Genomic DNA, 15465 nt, shown 5'->3' on the forward strand with positions numbered 1-15465 from the left:
TTTCTTTTTCTTTCTTTCCACGTACAAAAAAGTCTGGGATAGGAAGAAATTGTCATGTTGGGAAATTTTGTGTCACCACAGAAGACGTGATAAACAAATGCATGGTACAGGAAAACGTTCTACCATTCAACGAAAATAAGAAGCAGGTGAAAGTAGAAAAAAAAATTTTTTTTAAGGTTTTTCATTCAATAAATATTTATTATCTTCCTATTACATGCCAGGAAATTGGATTGGTGTTGGGAATAGAACAGTTTGGTAACTTATAGTTTTTTGTTTGTTTATTTTTTCCTTTCCAGTGAGCTGGATGCCCAATTAAACAAGGAATTACAATAAATTGTGATAAGGGTTATGAAAGGGATCATAGAGAGTGCTCTGGGAGCACATAGAGGGTAACAGAGACAGTCCAGGGGAGACTGAAAGGCTACCCCATGGAAATGACTTAATAAATCCAAGGTCTCGGTAGACAGGAATAGGATGAGAACGTGAGGAGGTGGAGGTGGACAGAGAAGAGTATTCTAAGCTAAGGGAAGCATCATATGTGCTAAATTGGAGAAGGCCCTATGCCCAAAAGAAAAGCCTTCCTATGTGATCTTAAGAAAAGGCAATTTGGTGGGTGGCTCCAAATATGGGTGTCGCTTCTGAAAAGGCTCTGAGGATGCAAATCAAAGATGCTCTGCAGGTGTAAAGTAAGAAGGCAGGTTATTTATAGAAATGGAGATTGGGGGAGAAAAGAAAAATGAAGATACAGACAGACAATACCAAGAAAGTGAAGCTTCCTGCTATATTGAAAACAGATAACCAACGAGGACCCACTGTAGAGCACAGGGAATTCTGTTCAATGTTACGTGGCAGCCTGGATGGGAGGGGAGTCTGGGGGAGAATGGATACATGTATAAGTATGGCTGAGTCACTTTGCTGTGCACCTGAAACTATCACAACATTGTTAATTGGTTATACTGCAATATAAAATAAAAAAGTCTTTAAAAAATGCTCAGAAAACAAAAAAAGAAAGAATGTGAAATTTCTAAACGAACAGATAAGGTTGTGAATAATAGAGTGGCATGATGGAACCATTCAGTGGTCTGCACCAACACTTACTTTCAAGTGCTGGGATAATAGATAAGAAATGCATTTCTACATTAGTTGGTGGGATTAACACTCCAAAGAGCAGAACATAACCTTCCCGTAGTAACTCCACACATGATTAAAACCAGTCTCTGGCAGGTCATTCTTAATTCTAGAGTTCATCGTAGCTTCTGGCCACAGAGAAAACCCAGCCCAGAGGTTTTTACAGTCCCACAGCATTTCCAGATGACCAGTCTGGAAAGGCTTAGATTGCTTTACCATCCAAAAGCACCTAGTTGGATCACAAGGAAAAAAATCCTATTAAAGTGAATCGCCAATGACGTAATTTACTACATCAATGGCAGAAAAGAAGCATTTTTTTGATTTTACATCTCAAACTTGGTAAATGATGAATGAGTTTCACATACTGAACCCAAAGGCCATGAGAAGAGTGTTTCTAACATGCTGGAAACAAATTATGTGACAGAAGCAGGAAATGTTTAAAAAACACATCAAAAATTATATTCCAATTACAGCATTCTTGGAGATGAATGCTACAGGTCAGATTACGTATTATACGTTACAGATTCCTATTTACAATCCCCTGTTTAGACTCACTGAAAATTTATAGAAATGATTTCTATTTTAACTGAAGCATTTCTCAAACTTAATTTCAGTTGACTAATAAAACTTTTTGATAAAAAAGAAAAATAACCCACCTAGTTGATTTCCATTTCCATGTGGTAAGAAAGCTAACATTTATTGAGAGTTTACTATGTGTGAGTCAGCATGGTAAATGATTTGTGTTAATATAAAAAATAAGAACCGTATTCCTTTGAGATGAATTTAGCTTTTACAAAGAAAAAAATGTTGCTTTACTATTGCAATATTAAATTTTAAAAATGTGTGATTAAAGAAACTATTGGCCTACATTCAAAAATTAAGCTCTAAAAATACATATTCTAAAGATTAAAATTCTCTACATAAATCCACATAGGCGTAGCTCAGACTTGGCATAAATGGTTTTCACTTGGAGAAACTACTCTCTGTTTAGAAGATTTCCTTTCTTTAAACAGAGGTTGGCAACTATGGCCCGAGGGCCAAATCCAGCTAGCCACCTGTTTTTGTGTGGCCCAAGAGCTAAGAGTGGTTTTCACATTTTTAACGGTTAACAAAATTATAAAAAGAATAATATTTCATGACATTTGAAAACCATATGAAATTAAAATTTCAGTGTCCAGAAATAAAGCTTTATTGGAATAGAGCCACTCTCATATGTATACATATTGTCTATGGCTGCTGTCATGCTACGATGACAGGGTTGAGTAGTTGTGACAGACGCCATATGGCCCACAAAACCTAAACTATTTATTTTCTGGCCCTTTACAGGAAAAGTTTGCTGACTCCTGCTTTTAAGCAAACACAACAAAGGTAAATAAAATATCTATGTTTATATACCTAGGGTTTTTAATTTTGACTTCAAGAAGTCATAGAGGTATATCACTGGTCCCATTAGTATTAAACATACTCATGTCATGGTGGATTGCAGCAGGATACCTAAATCTGACAGATAAATAAAATGGGTTTACAGCAGTGGTTCTCAGTGAGGGATGATCTTGTTCCCCAGTGGACAATTGGCAACCTCTGGAGAGAGTGTTGGTTGTCACAACTCGGAGATGCTACTGGCATCCGCTGGGCAGAGGCCAGGAACGAGGCTAGACATCTGACAGCTCCCTCAAGAAGGATTATCCAGCCCAAAATGTCAGTAGTGCAGAGGCTGAGAAACCCTGGTCTACAAGAAACTGAGAGTCCACTCTAATTTCTAGACTCCCTTTTGAATACAAACACAGTTGCTACTCAGTGACATTCATTTATTCCTACCATTAATTTCTCCCTACCACTCATGCCATATTTATATTAATATTTATAAGAATGAGGAAGACAAATTTCTCTTTACTTTATGGGTATGTTTTTATGACTAACAATTGTCCATCTGTACCATAATAATTTTCAAAGTAGAGTATTCTTATTCTCAACTACAAGCCTAAATGAATCATTCTTTGTTTCATCAATTAGCCTGATTTAAATTAAATCTGACTATTCCATTTTTAGTTTCTTAAAAGATCTTTTTCTTAATTCTTAACATACAGCACAAATGAAATAAAAATTTCCTTCCTATGTCAGAGACGTGTGTGAAGTAAGAATCCAAGCAAAAACTTCGATAGACTGAGGAAAAAAAGACAGGAGGTAGGAAGATGAACAAAAGACCACCGCAATATAAGTGCTAATAATGGTTTAAAGGCCAAAAAAGAAAAAAAAAAAAAAAAAGAGAGAGAGAATACAAAGGCTGACAAAATATCTGGATCTAGTAGATTTCAAGTTGAAGCAAATTTTCAAGACTGCATGAGAGGCTCTAATCAACTGACTTTAGCTGATTATCAAACTCTTACATCCCCTCCGAATCCTCTGCAATCTTCTATCCTAAAATCGGGACAAATGGAATCACTTTAGGAACTCTATTTTTATATCTCTGTGTATAAAGGGAGTGCTCCATTTACACATAAATAGTGGTGTGTTTCTTTTTGTCTTGAAAGTCATATTACTAGAAACCCAATTACGCATTTTCTAGAATTTTTGACATAGCGTTTTACTTTTAAAATATTTAAATTTGTAGCTAGGAGCTGGTGGAATAATCACCTTTTATGCATTAAATATTTAAAAGTTTTCTAATTGTGTAGAATTATCTCTGATCTCCCATTTTCATGTACATGAAATATTCTTGCTCATACACATACTCTTTCATATTTCGCAACACTGTACCTTTTCACCTGTATCACCTTTGGGGCCATTCTCTCCAGCATCTCCCTAGGAGGGGAAAAAAGCAATACATGTAAAATATATTGGTGACATTCAGCAAAGAGTATTTTTCATTATTTTAAGTTTCCTTTCATTGGCACTATGTATTAAAATCTGTTGTAAATGTTCTACAGAGCTAATGTACTTTACTTGACCAGCTGCCTGATATCAACTAGTCCAAATAAATTTTATTACAATGAACATGGCTAAATAGTTTTAAGCTACTCCACGATAATAACAGAAGGTAATTTCTCTGACTTCTAATAGCTTATTCTGGCACTAATAGCCTATTCTGGCCACCCTAATTCTTTCTCTTTTCTCTGCTCAAAGAGTCACTCTAACAAAGGCTTTCTCCTGACTCCCTCAGTATGCCGTGTGCCTTACCCTTTCTGTCTCCTTCCTTGTCCCACTCCTGCCACCTGGAGTCCTGCCTTCTCCTTTCCCTTCAATCTGTGAATTCTACGCATCTCAAATCTCCAGGCCCTCAAAGTGCATGACCCAGCCCTCAAAACTGCTGCACCCAGATAACATTGAGTTATCTGGGCCTAAGTGTTTTGCATTTGAGAAATAAATGTTTTATATCTTATTAGAAAATTTAAAAAAATTATAGTAAAATAAATTGGGGAGTTTATGCTTCCTTTGTTATTTTTGAGAGCTCCTATGCCTATTCCCTCACTGATATCTTTCTACCCACAAGCAGTGCTTTAGGAAAAAAGTCATTTGTCTATAATCCATGCTTTGCTTTCTTAAATTCTAAATTCTTTAAGTCTTATAGAATGCTCTAGTGGAAACATCATGGATTTTGGAGCCAGAGAGTTCGAGCCCAGGTCCAGGCCCTACTGGGCAAATGAAATTCTCTTTACATCAAATTTCTCATGTGCAACGTCAGGGCAAGAATGTTTTATGGGGTCATAAGAAATAAACAATTACTGCGTCTAAAGCAACTGGGACAGTATCTGACACATCATAAGCTGTTAATGATAATCATTAGCAATAACAATGCATTATTGTTCATACATTCCGTAAGCTGGAATACCCTTCTGTCCAGCTGCGTAAGAGGTCACTCTTGTATCATTTAAAATTTTCCGTAAAATAAGAGAGAAGCTACTGATAATGCTTTCCCTGGGAGAAGGAGGGGTGGCGAAGGAGGGAGAGTTTAACCTTTTCTCTTCACTTTCTTTTCTTGTTTCAGATAAGCATGAGGCTATCCCGCTCAGGCATTCTTTTATGGTGACGGGGACAGCACGGCAGCCTGGGAGCCCGAGCAGCTTTATCTGATGAGTCCCTGGAATGGTGCTGGCACTGCTCCTTTTCCCTCCTTAATTGCTACACAAAAGAGTCATCTGATGACTAATTCATTTCAGGTTAATTACCATGAACTGGTTGGAAGCCAAATAAATATACTGATCATAAGTTATGGGGGATCTTTGATAGACAGCTCATTAGCACACTTTTAAAAATTGCTTGGAAATCCCTTTATTAAATAACAAAACGAACAAAACAAACTTTCTTATTAGGAAAACTGGTTCAGAGTGGCCATGAAGTGAAGGGTTTGACTGAGTTGCCTCTCTGCTCTGCTCTCCTTCCATTTAAATAAATGTCTTCTTATTTTTGTTTTACAAGAATACAGTTGTAAAATACAGCTCAAAACTACAGTTACGTTCATGAAGCTTGCTGGATCTGTAGATGTACTTCTTTTGGGATTAGTGGTGATGACACTGATTTGTCAGAAAGATCGTATCACTTATGAAGGGCATTATGTGGTATCTTGGTAGTTGCCTGCAGAGACGGCATACTTCTCAAACACTGGTAAAGGACATAGCATGAGAACTCCCCCAAAGCAGTAAGGAAGGATGTTTGTCTAAGAGAAATTTAACATATGCACTCTGCTTCTCCTTTTGCTTCTCTTTTTGGGTTTTATGGGAATTCTTTTTGGGACAACTTTCAGTGTATTTGCTGCAGGTAAACATCTGTATCCCTTTAACCTACTGACCTCAGAAGTAGTAGAGAGAGAGAGGATGCTTAGAAAAGTACTGGAGTGGCATTAGCAAATAGGTAGAACAAAAATTTTGCAGGCCTAGGGATTTTTGAAAGTCATTTAAAAGCCTGACATAGAATGTTTAAATTTGCACCCTTCTCCTCCATTTCTTTAAATCTTTTTTACCCAAACTTCTATACATATATAAGAATTACACTATTTTCTCCTTCCACTAATTAGCAGTTTGAAAAAACAGTGGTCATTATATCTATCTACATCTATATAACTAAGCATATCTTGTTTTATTGTGCTTTGCTTTATTGTACTTCAAATATACTACTGCATTCTTTACAGATTGAAGATTTGTGGCAACCATGTGTCAACCAAGTCTAAGGGTGCCATTTTTCTAACAGCATCATTTTTCAATTAAGGCAGGCACGTTGTGTTTTAGACATAATGCTATTGAACACTTAACTGACTACAGTATAGCGTAAACGTAACTTTTATATGCACTGGGAAACCGAAAAATTCGTGTGATTCATTTTATTGCAATGTTCACTTTATTGCAGTGATCTGGAACAGAGCCTGCAATATCTCCAAGGTATGCTTGTATACCTGTATCTGTCTATCCAACCACACACAAATACAGTTCAGTTTGGTACCTCTTTGGGGAAAAAAAAATAAGAATCAGCAGAATCATTCTCACCTTTTCTCCTCGTTCTCCAGGTTGTCCCTGGCCAAAAGAACAAAGATTGAGTGACATATTAAATTATAAAACACCTAATCAATCAACACTAAACAAAATCAGATATTGAACATACTATCAATAGATAAATTATACATGACATTTTCTATTTTGGCAATATATAGTTGCTCTATAAAAACAAAAGGTTAAGACGAGTTTCCTGGAGCACTGAGTATGGATATCAATAGCAAATGTAATTTTAATTCTTTGCTTTCGAGGACTAAAGAAAGATATTTAAGATGATCAGCCAAAACCCGGCTTTTAGGGCACTAAGGAGAAAAATGTTGTGGCAATTCAACGTCTCAAGAGGCTTTTGGGATTATGACGCTTTATTCTGCTCAAACTCAGACTCAGTAAGGTGAGTTTATTTACTTACATCCTTCAATGAAATCTTCCATTCAAAGCAGCCCCTGGTGCACGGATTATTTCAGGGGTCAGAGTACCAGTGTAATTCTCTAATCTGTCTTCCCCTGATGTGACTAAGGCCTGGACTTGGACCCCTTCACAATGTCATGAACTCTCTTCAATCTGTTGTTAACCACTACGTTCCAAGTTAGGTGTACTTTAGGAGGCATTAGTTTTTTTCAGAAAAGATACTATATTGGGGCAGACTCTAAGTGAGTTTAGGAGAGATGTCTTTACTCAAAATGATGACCATGACAGTACAAGGACTAAAATGCAAAATTGTGTTCTGAAAAGAATCTCATTTTCACTTTACCCAGGAAGGGACAGGGGACAGAGTCAGAGAATAAATCTAAAGCAAATCACACACATTATGATAATATTCCTCTTAAGAAAAGCTTGAGAAAGTGTTGCAATAAGATCAGACTACTTTAAAAATGATTTTTAAGGTGGTTATTGTGTTTTTTAAAATTATAATTCACTCAAGAAGTCTGTTTGAAGGCAACACTCTTTTCACCCCCTGAAACTCCGCCTGACCCTTTGGCTTTCTGAATTTCTGGTTACCTTTCACTGCTCAGCAGCCATCCTGATGGTCGCTAGGCAACAGAAGAATAGTACTGAGAACATATATTAAGCATTAACTCCTATCATTTGGCATTTTAGCATGGAGCAAGAGAGGGAAGAAGACAGGAAAATGGCTGTCGTCCCAGAAGGAATATTTTCTTTCCTCTCCTGCAGGACAAAAGACAGGTCTATAAATTTTAGGTCTGTCCTAGGCTCCTGTCAATAGCAATGTGATCTGTAAAATCAGCTGACAAGCATCTGTGGCTATGGATACACACCAGCACAGCTGATGGGATTAGACATTAGTTTTGTACTTCAAGGGATGGTCACTCATCAAAGGACTTGGGATTTGTCTGCCTATTTGGTTTAAACTAAACTGTCACCAATCTTTTTATATTTAAGATTAATTTGTTCTTCAAAAACAAAGGAAATTTGGAACCCCCCAAAAAAACTCTATTACATTTTTTCCCTACTTAGTAATTCAGACTACATCCATTTTTAAATTTCAAACATGCCACATTTTTATTATGCTCTTCATTTGATTAACTGGTTAGGTTGTGTAAGCCTTGGAGGTGGCCAAATCTTGAGGAAAAGTCACAGTGGCACTGTGAACATCTTTAGTACATCTTGTAAAAATTATGCAAATGTTGGCAGTATGGACATGGCCTATGTTGTAATATGTTCATTAAGTGGTAAAATGACAAAGTCACATTTGAAACACAGGCTTTCTCATGTTATTTAAGTATCTCAGAAATAAAAATTTAGACATATCCTACACTGTTTCTCCGCATTTTTAATGCTAATCACAAACATCACTTGTTCTTTAGTCACAAACTTTTATACTATAGTGTATTATATTACTGACAAAAAATTCCATCCAAGTAAAACCAGTGGAATATAAAAAAAGTGTAACAGCTTACAATCTCATGAAAACTCATGCCTCAAATGATTCTGCTTGGTTTTCTTTGTACTAACCTTTGGCCCTGGTATTCCATTCTGTCCTACTGCTCCAGGCAACCCGGGTTCACCCTCAAAATATAAAATAGATACTACTAAATAAAACAGACAAAATCAACACATTACATAGCTCATTAGAGGATATAACCATCCAATAATGCTCAAGAAGTACATAGTATGTTAGACTAGTTACACAAGTTAGCTTGTTTGGTCCAAAATTCTATGTGCTAGGGACCGAGGATACAAGAGGGCTTATTTCCTTGTGTTGAGTTTTTTCTCCACTGAGAAAGTGAAAGCAAATTGCCAATGGAAATGAATATCTAGCATGACGCTAGGTACATATAGCTAGGTATATGCTAGGTACAATATTTGTTGAATGAGTAAAAGACATCTGAAAATTTAAGACTTTCTTGATGGAGAACTTTCAAATGATTCATCAGCTCAGGAAAATAGAGACTAAATCATTCTATTTATTAGACTTAAACAAATGAGCATCTCCAAACCTAAATCTTGAAGAATATACACACCTTTGAACATCTACTTAACTCATTTAGACACATTTGACACAAAAGTAAAAATGGCTTTGATTTCTCTTTCCAGTTTCACTGTAAATATAATTAAAATAAACATTAGGAGTTGTGGTTTTCATTGTCATATTGACTGATAGGCATTTGAGAAAAAGATGATGGCTATTAGCTAGAAGGATTTTCCATTTCAGAAAGATGATGATGTATATCAATCTTTCTAGACTCTGAACCAGCAATTGTTTTCCAAAGCGGAAGTCTCTTGCGCTCAAAAGCAAAGGAAAGATATTCTGCATGACGACTGTAGTTAACAATACTGTATGGTATATTTGAAAGCTGTTAAGAGAGTAGATCTTAAAAGTTCTTACCACAAGGAAAAAAAAAAAGTGTAACCATGTGAGATGATGGATGTTAACCAAACTTATTGTGGTAATCATTTCACAGTATATACATGTATCAAACCATTATGTTGTACACCTAAAACTAATTCAATGTCATGTGTCCAATGTATCTCAGTAAAATTGGGAGAAGAAAGAAAGTGTAGCTTTTAATACTTCCGTGTAGCTCAAACGTAGAGCAACTAGAATTTCATTTTCATTTATAAACATTCCCAAAGCCATTTATTATGTGCTTCAACTTCTCGGCAAGTTTCTTTCCCCTGAGGGTTAAAAAGTTGCTGCTTAGCGGTTTCCCTGGTGGCGTAGTGGTTGAGGGTCCGCCCGCCGATGCAGGGGGCGCGGGTTCGTGCCCCGGTCCGGGAGGATCCCGCGTGCCGCGGAGCGGCTGGGTCCGTGGGCCGTGGCCGCTGGGCCTGCGCGTCCGGCGCCTGTGCTCCGTGGCGGGAGGGGCCACGGCAGTGAGAGGCCCGCGAACAGCAAAAAAAAAAAAAAAAAAAAAAAAGTTGCTACTTAGTTGATTTAAAAAAATTGACTTTATTTTTTAGAGCAGTTTTAGGCTAACGGCAAACCAAGTTGATTTTTTAAGAATGTTTTCTAGGTGGTCTGGAGGGCAGAAATTGTGCCATTTTAGTATTTGTGCTCTCACCTTCAAGAACACCTACATTAGTAAAACAGCAACATTTCTTAAGTTCCAGTAGCTTTGTATTCATTAACTCACTTAATTCTCACAAATGTCTATAAGGTAAGTACTATCTCTATCTATATTTAATAGATGGAGAAACTAAGGCACAGAGAGGTAATTTTTCCAGATGTACACAACTCTGCGTTAAGAGGTTGTGCTTTTAGTACAATGACGTGTTGCTGAATGAATGAATGCATCTCGAAACTGGGAGAGTTGATGAAGAATATTTCTATCCTTATTATCGTTTGGTTTATACTCCCCATTTATAAATGACCTTCCAGAATGTATACAGACCTGAATTAAATGTAACTTCTATAAAGATGATTTTTGTTCACCTACCAGATAAACTAAGCGATGTGAAGTTAATAGTGTCTTTCTAGAAGAGCGAAAAATGTTTTTCTCTTATACTGGATTATTGTAATTGTTAAAGTCTTAACTCATGGAAGAAATTCTGCTTCCTACATAAAGTTACACTATAATCATTTGCTCTTTCCTCGATAAAATAGCAAAAATGTTGACTTACAATAACGATGGCTATTATAAGAAAATTTTGATAAGCCATTTGTACATAACCAAGGGTAAGAACTCCAATGGAAATTGAATACGTCCTGAAAGAGGACTGTCATTTACTATGCAACCAGAAAAAGAGTTATCGAGTCTGTTTTCTTCAAAAAACTTACACCAGGAGGCACTAATATCGTAACTCATGGTTTAATGCAAACGAGATGCTGCCAGGGAACAATACAAACTTTGTTTAGACTTTCAAAGAATAACTATGGTAGCCAGAATTATTTTTTTTAAAAAATGGTTAAGCCCCTGGAACCAGACAAAATACATGCTGAGATTTTGAAGCAAGGAAGACAAATGTTGCTTAGGTGTCTGCACAACATCCTTCTTAAAATATGAACATCGAGGGACTAAAACTTGATCCTTTTTTTCCCTTTGATTTTATATTTTGTTAAAATAATCTTTTAATGTAAAAGGAAACAAAAAATTGCACCCATAATCCCATCACTCTATCATAACTGTTTTCATTTTGTCCTGTTTCCTTCTAGTCGTTTAAATTTATACTTTCATATTTCAAGCAATTGTAAGCTTCTTACATAGTTTGACGTTCCGATTTTTTATTATTTTATACCACACGTTTGTTTTTACACAGTATTTGTGATTGTCTTGTGAATCGTTTATCATCTATCAAAGTCAGGTGTGATCATTTGTTTAAGCTGTCCCAAATTGCTGAATACTTAGGTTGTTTCCAATTTTTGCTATTAAAGGTAAATTAAAATAAACATCTATGTAAATATTTCTAAGTTGCTTTCCAAAAGGGATCTGAGATTTATCTGCTTTTCTAGGCATCCACTCTGTTACTTTTTCACAACTTCATCAGCATTGGATATCACAATTTTAATTACTTTTGTGGCTATTTTATTTTTTTTTATTTATTTATTTTTGGGGGCATTGGGTCTTCGTTGCTGCGTGCGGGCTTTCTCTAGTTGCAACTAGAGAAATGGCTTCTCATTGCAGTGGCTTTGCTTGTTGCGGAGCATGGGCTCTAGGCGCACAGGCTCAGTAGTTGTGGTACATGGGCTTAGTAGTTGTGGTACTTCCACAGGGAAGTCCCTGTGGCCATTTTAATAAGCACAAATGAGAATTTACTGGGGCCGTTTTACGTTTATCACTTGTAAGGTTACATAGGTATGTAGCGAGATTTTAAAGCTAAAAGGTGGGGCTTCCCTAGTGGCGCAGTGGTTGAGAGTCCGCCTGCCGTACCCCAGTCCGCGAAGATCCCACATACCACGGAGCGGCTGGGCCCGTGAGCCATGGCCGCTGAGCCTGCGCGTCTGGAGCCTGTGCTCCGCAACGGGAGAGGCCACAACAGTGAGAGGCCCGTGTACCACCCCCCCCCACAAAAAAAGCTAAAAAGTGAATAAGGCTGTTTCCTGAATGAATCAAGGGAAGATAAAAAGGAAACATGGCTCGTAACATTTTACCTTTGTAAAAAGTTACAACAAGAGAAATATATTCAAACTCAGATTAAGAGGTTATGGAACATACTGTTATTATTCAAATTTAGTTTCCCAGGTTGTGTTAAAGGAATGTTACAGATGAAATGCTGTACAACTTTGAGTACCAAGGCCAAGCAGTGGGATTCTGGAAGGCATTAATTCATTCAACTAACGTTTAGTGAAAATTTACTATATGTTTTATTCTGAGCAGAGTGTTGCATGAGATATAAAGATGAAATAGACATGACAGGTACCTGTGCCCAGAGAGCTTGTCTTTGAGTGAGAAAAGAGATATCTACATAAATACCTTAAGAGGACATCTAATTGAGATGAAACTTTTTTCTTTGAGCAAAGTTTTCTTGCACTTCATAAAGAGGCATGATAAATAGAAATCAAAGGGAAGTCTTAATGAAGAATCAAGTGTATGTCATATTAATATTTTCTGGTATATGAGGACAAAATATCATGAGGCTTCTTCAAACAAAGTTACAATGATATTACTTTACTACGTAATATAGTAAAAAAGTACATATACAGAGAAATATATCAGAGAAGTATAGACCAAAAAAATGGGAATTGGGTTTTGTGCGTGTGGGAACTAGTCTCATGTTTACCGGATAATCTATTCATCTAGTTCTGAATGCATCTCATATTCACAACTACTAAGGACATTCCAAAGACAGCAGTGAAGCAAACTAGCAGCTAACATCTTAACTACAGGTAGATTGATAGAGTTTTCTCTCTTACGCTTTAAATTCTAGGGCTATTCCTAGTGTATTTAAGCTAAAAATAAGTTGAACTGACTTTTTTTTTTTTAAAGAAGATGTTGGGAGTAGGAGTTTATTAATTTATTTTATTTATTTTTGCTGTGTTGGGTCTTAGTTTCTGTGCGAGGGCTTTCTCTAGTTGTGGCAAGCGGGGGCCACTCCTCATTGCGGTGCGCGGGCCTCTCACTATCACGGCCTCTCCTGTTGCAGAGCACAGGCTCCAGACACGCAGGCTCAGTAGTTGTGGCTCACAGGCCTAGTTGCTCCGCGGCATGTGGGATCCTCCCAGACCAGGGCTCGAACCACGTGTCCCCTGCATTAGCAGGCAGACTCTCAACCACTGCGCCACCAGGGAAGCCCCTGAACTGACTTTTAAGAAGGATAACGCTGCTTACTTTCTTTCTTTCTTTCTTTCTTTTTTTTTTAAACCAAACACTCTTTAGAACTCTAATGTAAAACATCACCCAAGGCTTTTACAGTTATTTTAGTTACTGCTATTCAGGGGCATCTTGAAAGAATACTTAACAATAGAAAGGAATGTCATTTTCCTACAAAATTGAGTGCTAAAGAGAAACAGGCCATTTAGCAGTAATACTGCTCCCTGTCACTTCAATCACAAAGGGTTACAGCTTTAAATTTTTAGCGTAGTATAATTTTACATTCACCTTGTCAATATAGCTTTGTTTCCTTTAAGTACTCCATTTTCAGGGAGAACTCATCTAAACAGAACTACATTTGTTCCCCCTTATCCTCTGTTTTGCTTTCCTTGGTTTCAGTTACCCATGGTCAACCAAGGTCTGAAAATATCAAATGGAAAATTACAGAAACAAACAATTCATAAGTTCTAAACTGTGTGCTGTTTCAAGTAGCGTGATGACATCTGGTGCATTCTGCTGCATCCCATCCAGGACGTGAATCGTCCCTTTGTCCAGCGCATCCTGCCCGTTAGTCCTTTAGTAGCCACTAAGTTATCTGATCGACCGTTGTGGTATCACAGTGCTTGTGTTTATATAATTCTTATTTTATTTAATAATGTCCCCAAATATGGGCCAATTCAGACGTTCTCTTACTGCCCCTAATTTCTAAATTGAACTTCATCATAAGTATGTACATATAGGAAAAAGCATAGTATATATAGGGCTTAGTACCCTCCTCGGTTTCAGGCATCCACTGGGGGTCTTAGAACGTATTCCCTGCGGATGGGGCTGGGGACTACTGTACAAGGAACATGAAACAGCAGCAGATGAAATGAATGATATTGAACATAACATGGTATCAGTCTTAAGGTTGTTCTCCTACCACTGGAGTTGGTGGCGTTGGTGCCTGTGTGTAATAAAATGAAGACTAAAAACAGGCAGCATTGGTCACTGATACCTCTCTAAAGCATTGGGTGGACTGGGCCTTTCTTCCTGACAGTGACAGCGCATAGAAGGATCTCAGTGGCCTAAGTGGTGAGCAGAACCGGCCGCCAGCCATTTCTCTCCTGCAGGTAGTCATGGTGGGGAGTCGGGTGACCCTGTATGAGGCTTCAGAGCCTCAGAGGCTCTGGTAGCTATTGGGTAGATAACCCTTGGTAGAGGAAGATTCTCTGAAGGCAGTGAGGTGCCCACAGGGACTTCCAGTTAGAACTATCTGGGGAAGAGTCAGGAAAATGGAGTTTCTGCTCTCCATTCATATTTATTTTCCCCCTCTCTAGTTCATTTAGTTTAGTCTTCCACCCTAGTCCCCTAATGCCAGGGAGGATGAATAGAAACTTGGGCGAAGGTAGGAGGTAGAAAATGACCAACATATTTTACCTTGAAATGTCTAGAAATGTAGCATTTTACCACACAAAACTATAAAATGAGAATCCTTGCCCCAAACCTCAAGTGTTATTAATGCTCTAAATAAATCCTTTGTCTTTTTGTACTCCAGTCCACTTCCATGAACTCCCAGGGGTACACACCCCTAGTTTAAGAAATTTGACTTAAGGGAGATCCAGTTTACTCTAATAATATTACAGCTTAGCTCCACCTTTTTACATGAGTTTGTGTGGGTTGACCCACTGAACTAATGTATCAGTTTTTTTCTATATATGTTGTCTATATATATATATATATATATATATATATATATAATGTAAAATCAAAAGCACAACCCACTTGTATATTGGAGATTGTCAACCACTGCATTCAACAAGAAGCAAATCTCTGATGATGTTATAGTTCAATACATTGAGAACTGTACAACCTGGCATTAAATAGCACAAAGTAGAAGGACAAGTTGGAAACAAACACCAAAAATTAAGCCACACAGCCATAATGGAATCAGAGTAGTCCGTACTAGATTTTTATACTAGCTAAACCATAAACTGGTAATTTATTCGTTGTTTACAGATGTCTAGCACCAATGTATTTAGAATTTCAATGGAAAAATGTTCTCAATCCCACATTATTTGATCCCGTTTGCTCCCTAGGCAATTGTCCCACTTCTCTCTGACCACCCCCCGCCCCGTTTCCATGCCATAAAGACTGTGGTATGG

General features: G+C 37.4%; 1 protein-coding gene across 2 annotated transcripts in view; it reads right to left on the minus strand.

Annotated features, from left to right (window-relative positions):
- The window catches only part of COL25A1 (collagen type XXV alpha 1 chain), a 461595-nt gene that overhangs the window by 63183 nt on the left and 382947 nt on the right, over positions 1–15465 (minus strand). For both annotated transcript variants that reach the window (XM_065877601.1, XM_065877600.1), the window contains exons 13-15: positions 8586–8639; positions 6606–6632; positions 3886–3930 (exon numbers count right to left, since the gene is read on the minus strand). In XM_065877601.1, coding sequence (XP_065733673.1) covers positions 3886–3930; positions 6606–6632; positions 8586–8639 — 126 coding nt within the window. The remainder of the gene's footprint in view (positions 1–3885; positions 3931–6605; positions 6633–8585; positions 8640–15465) is intronic.

The sequence above is a fragment of the Phocoena phocoena genome, chromosome 5 (genome assembly GCF_963924675.1).
Source record: "Phocoena phocoena chromosome 5, mPhoPho1.1, whole genome shotgun sequence".
In the NCBI taxonomy this organism is placed as follows: Eukaryota; Metazoa; Chordata; class Mammalia; order Artiodactyla; family Phocoenidae; genus Phocoena; species Phocoena phocoena.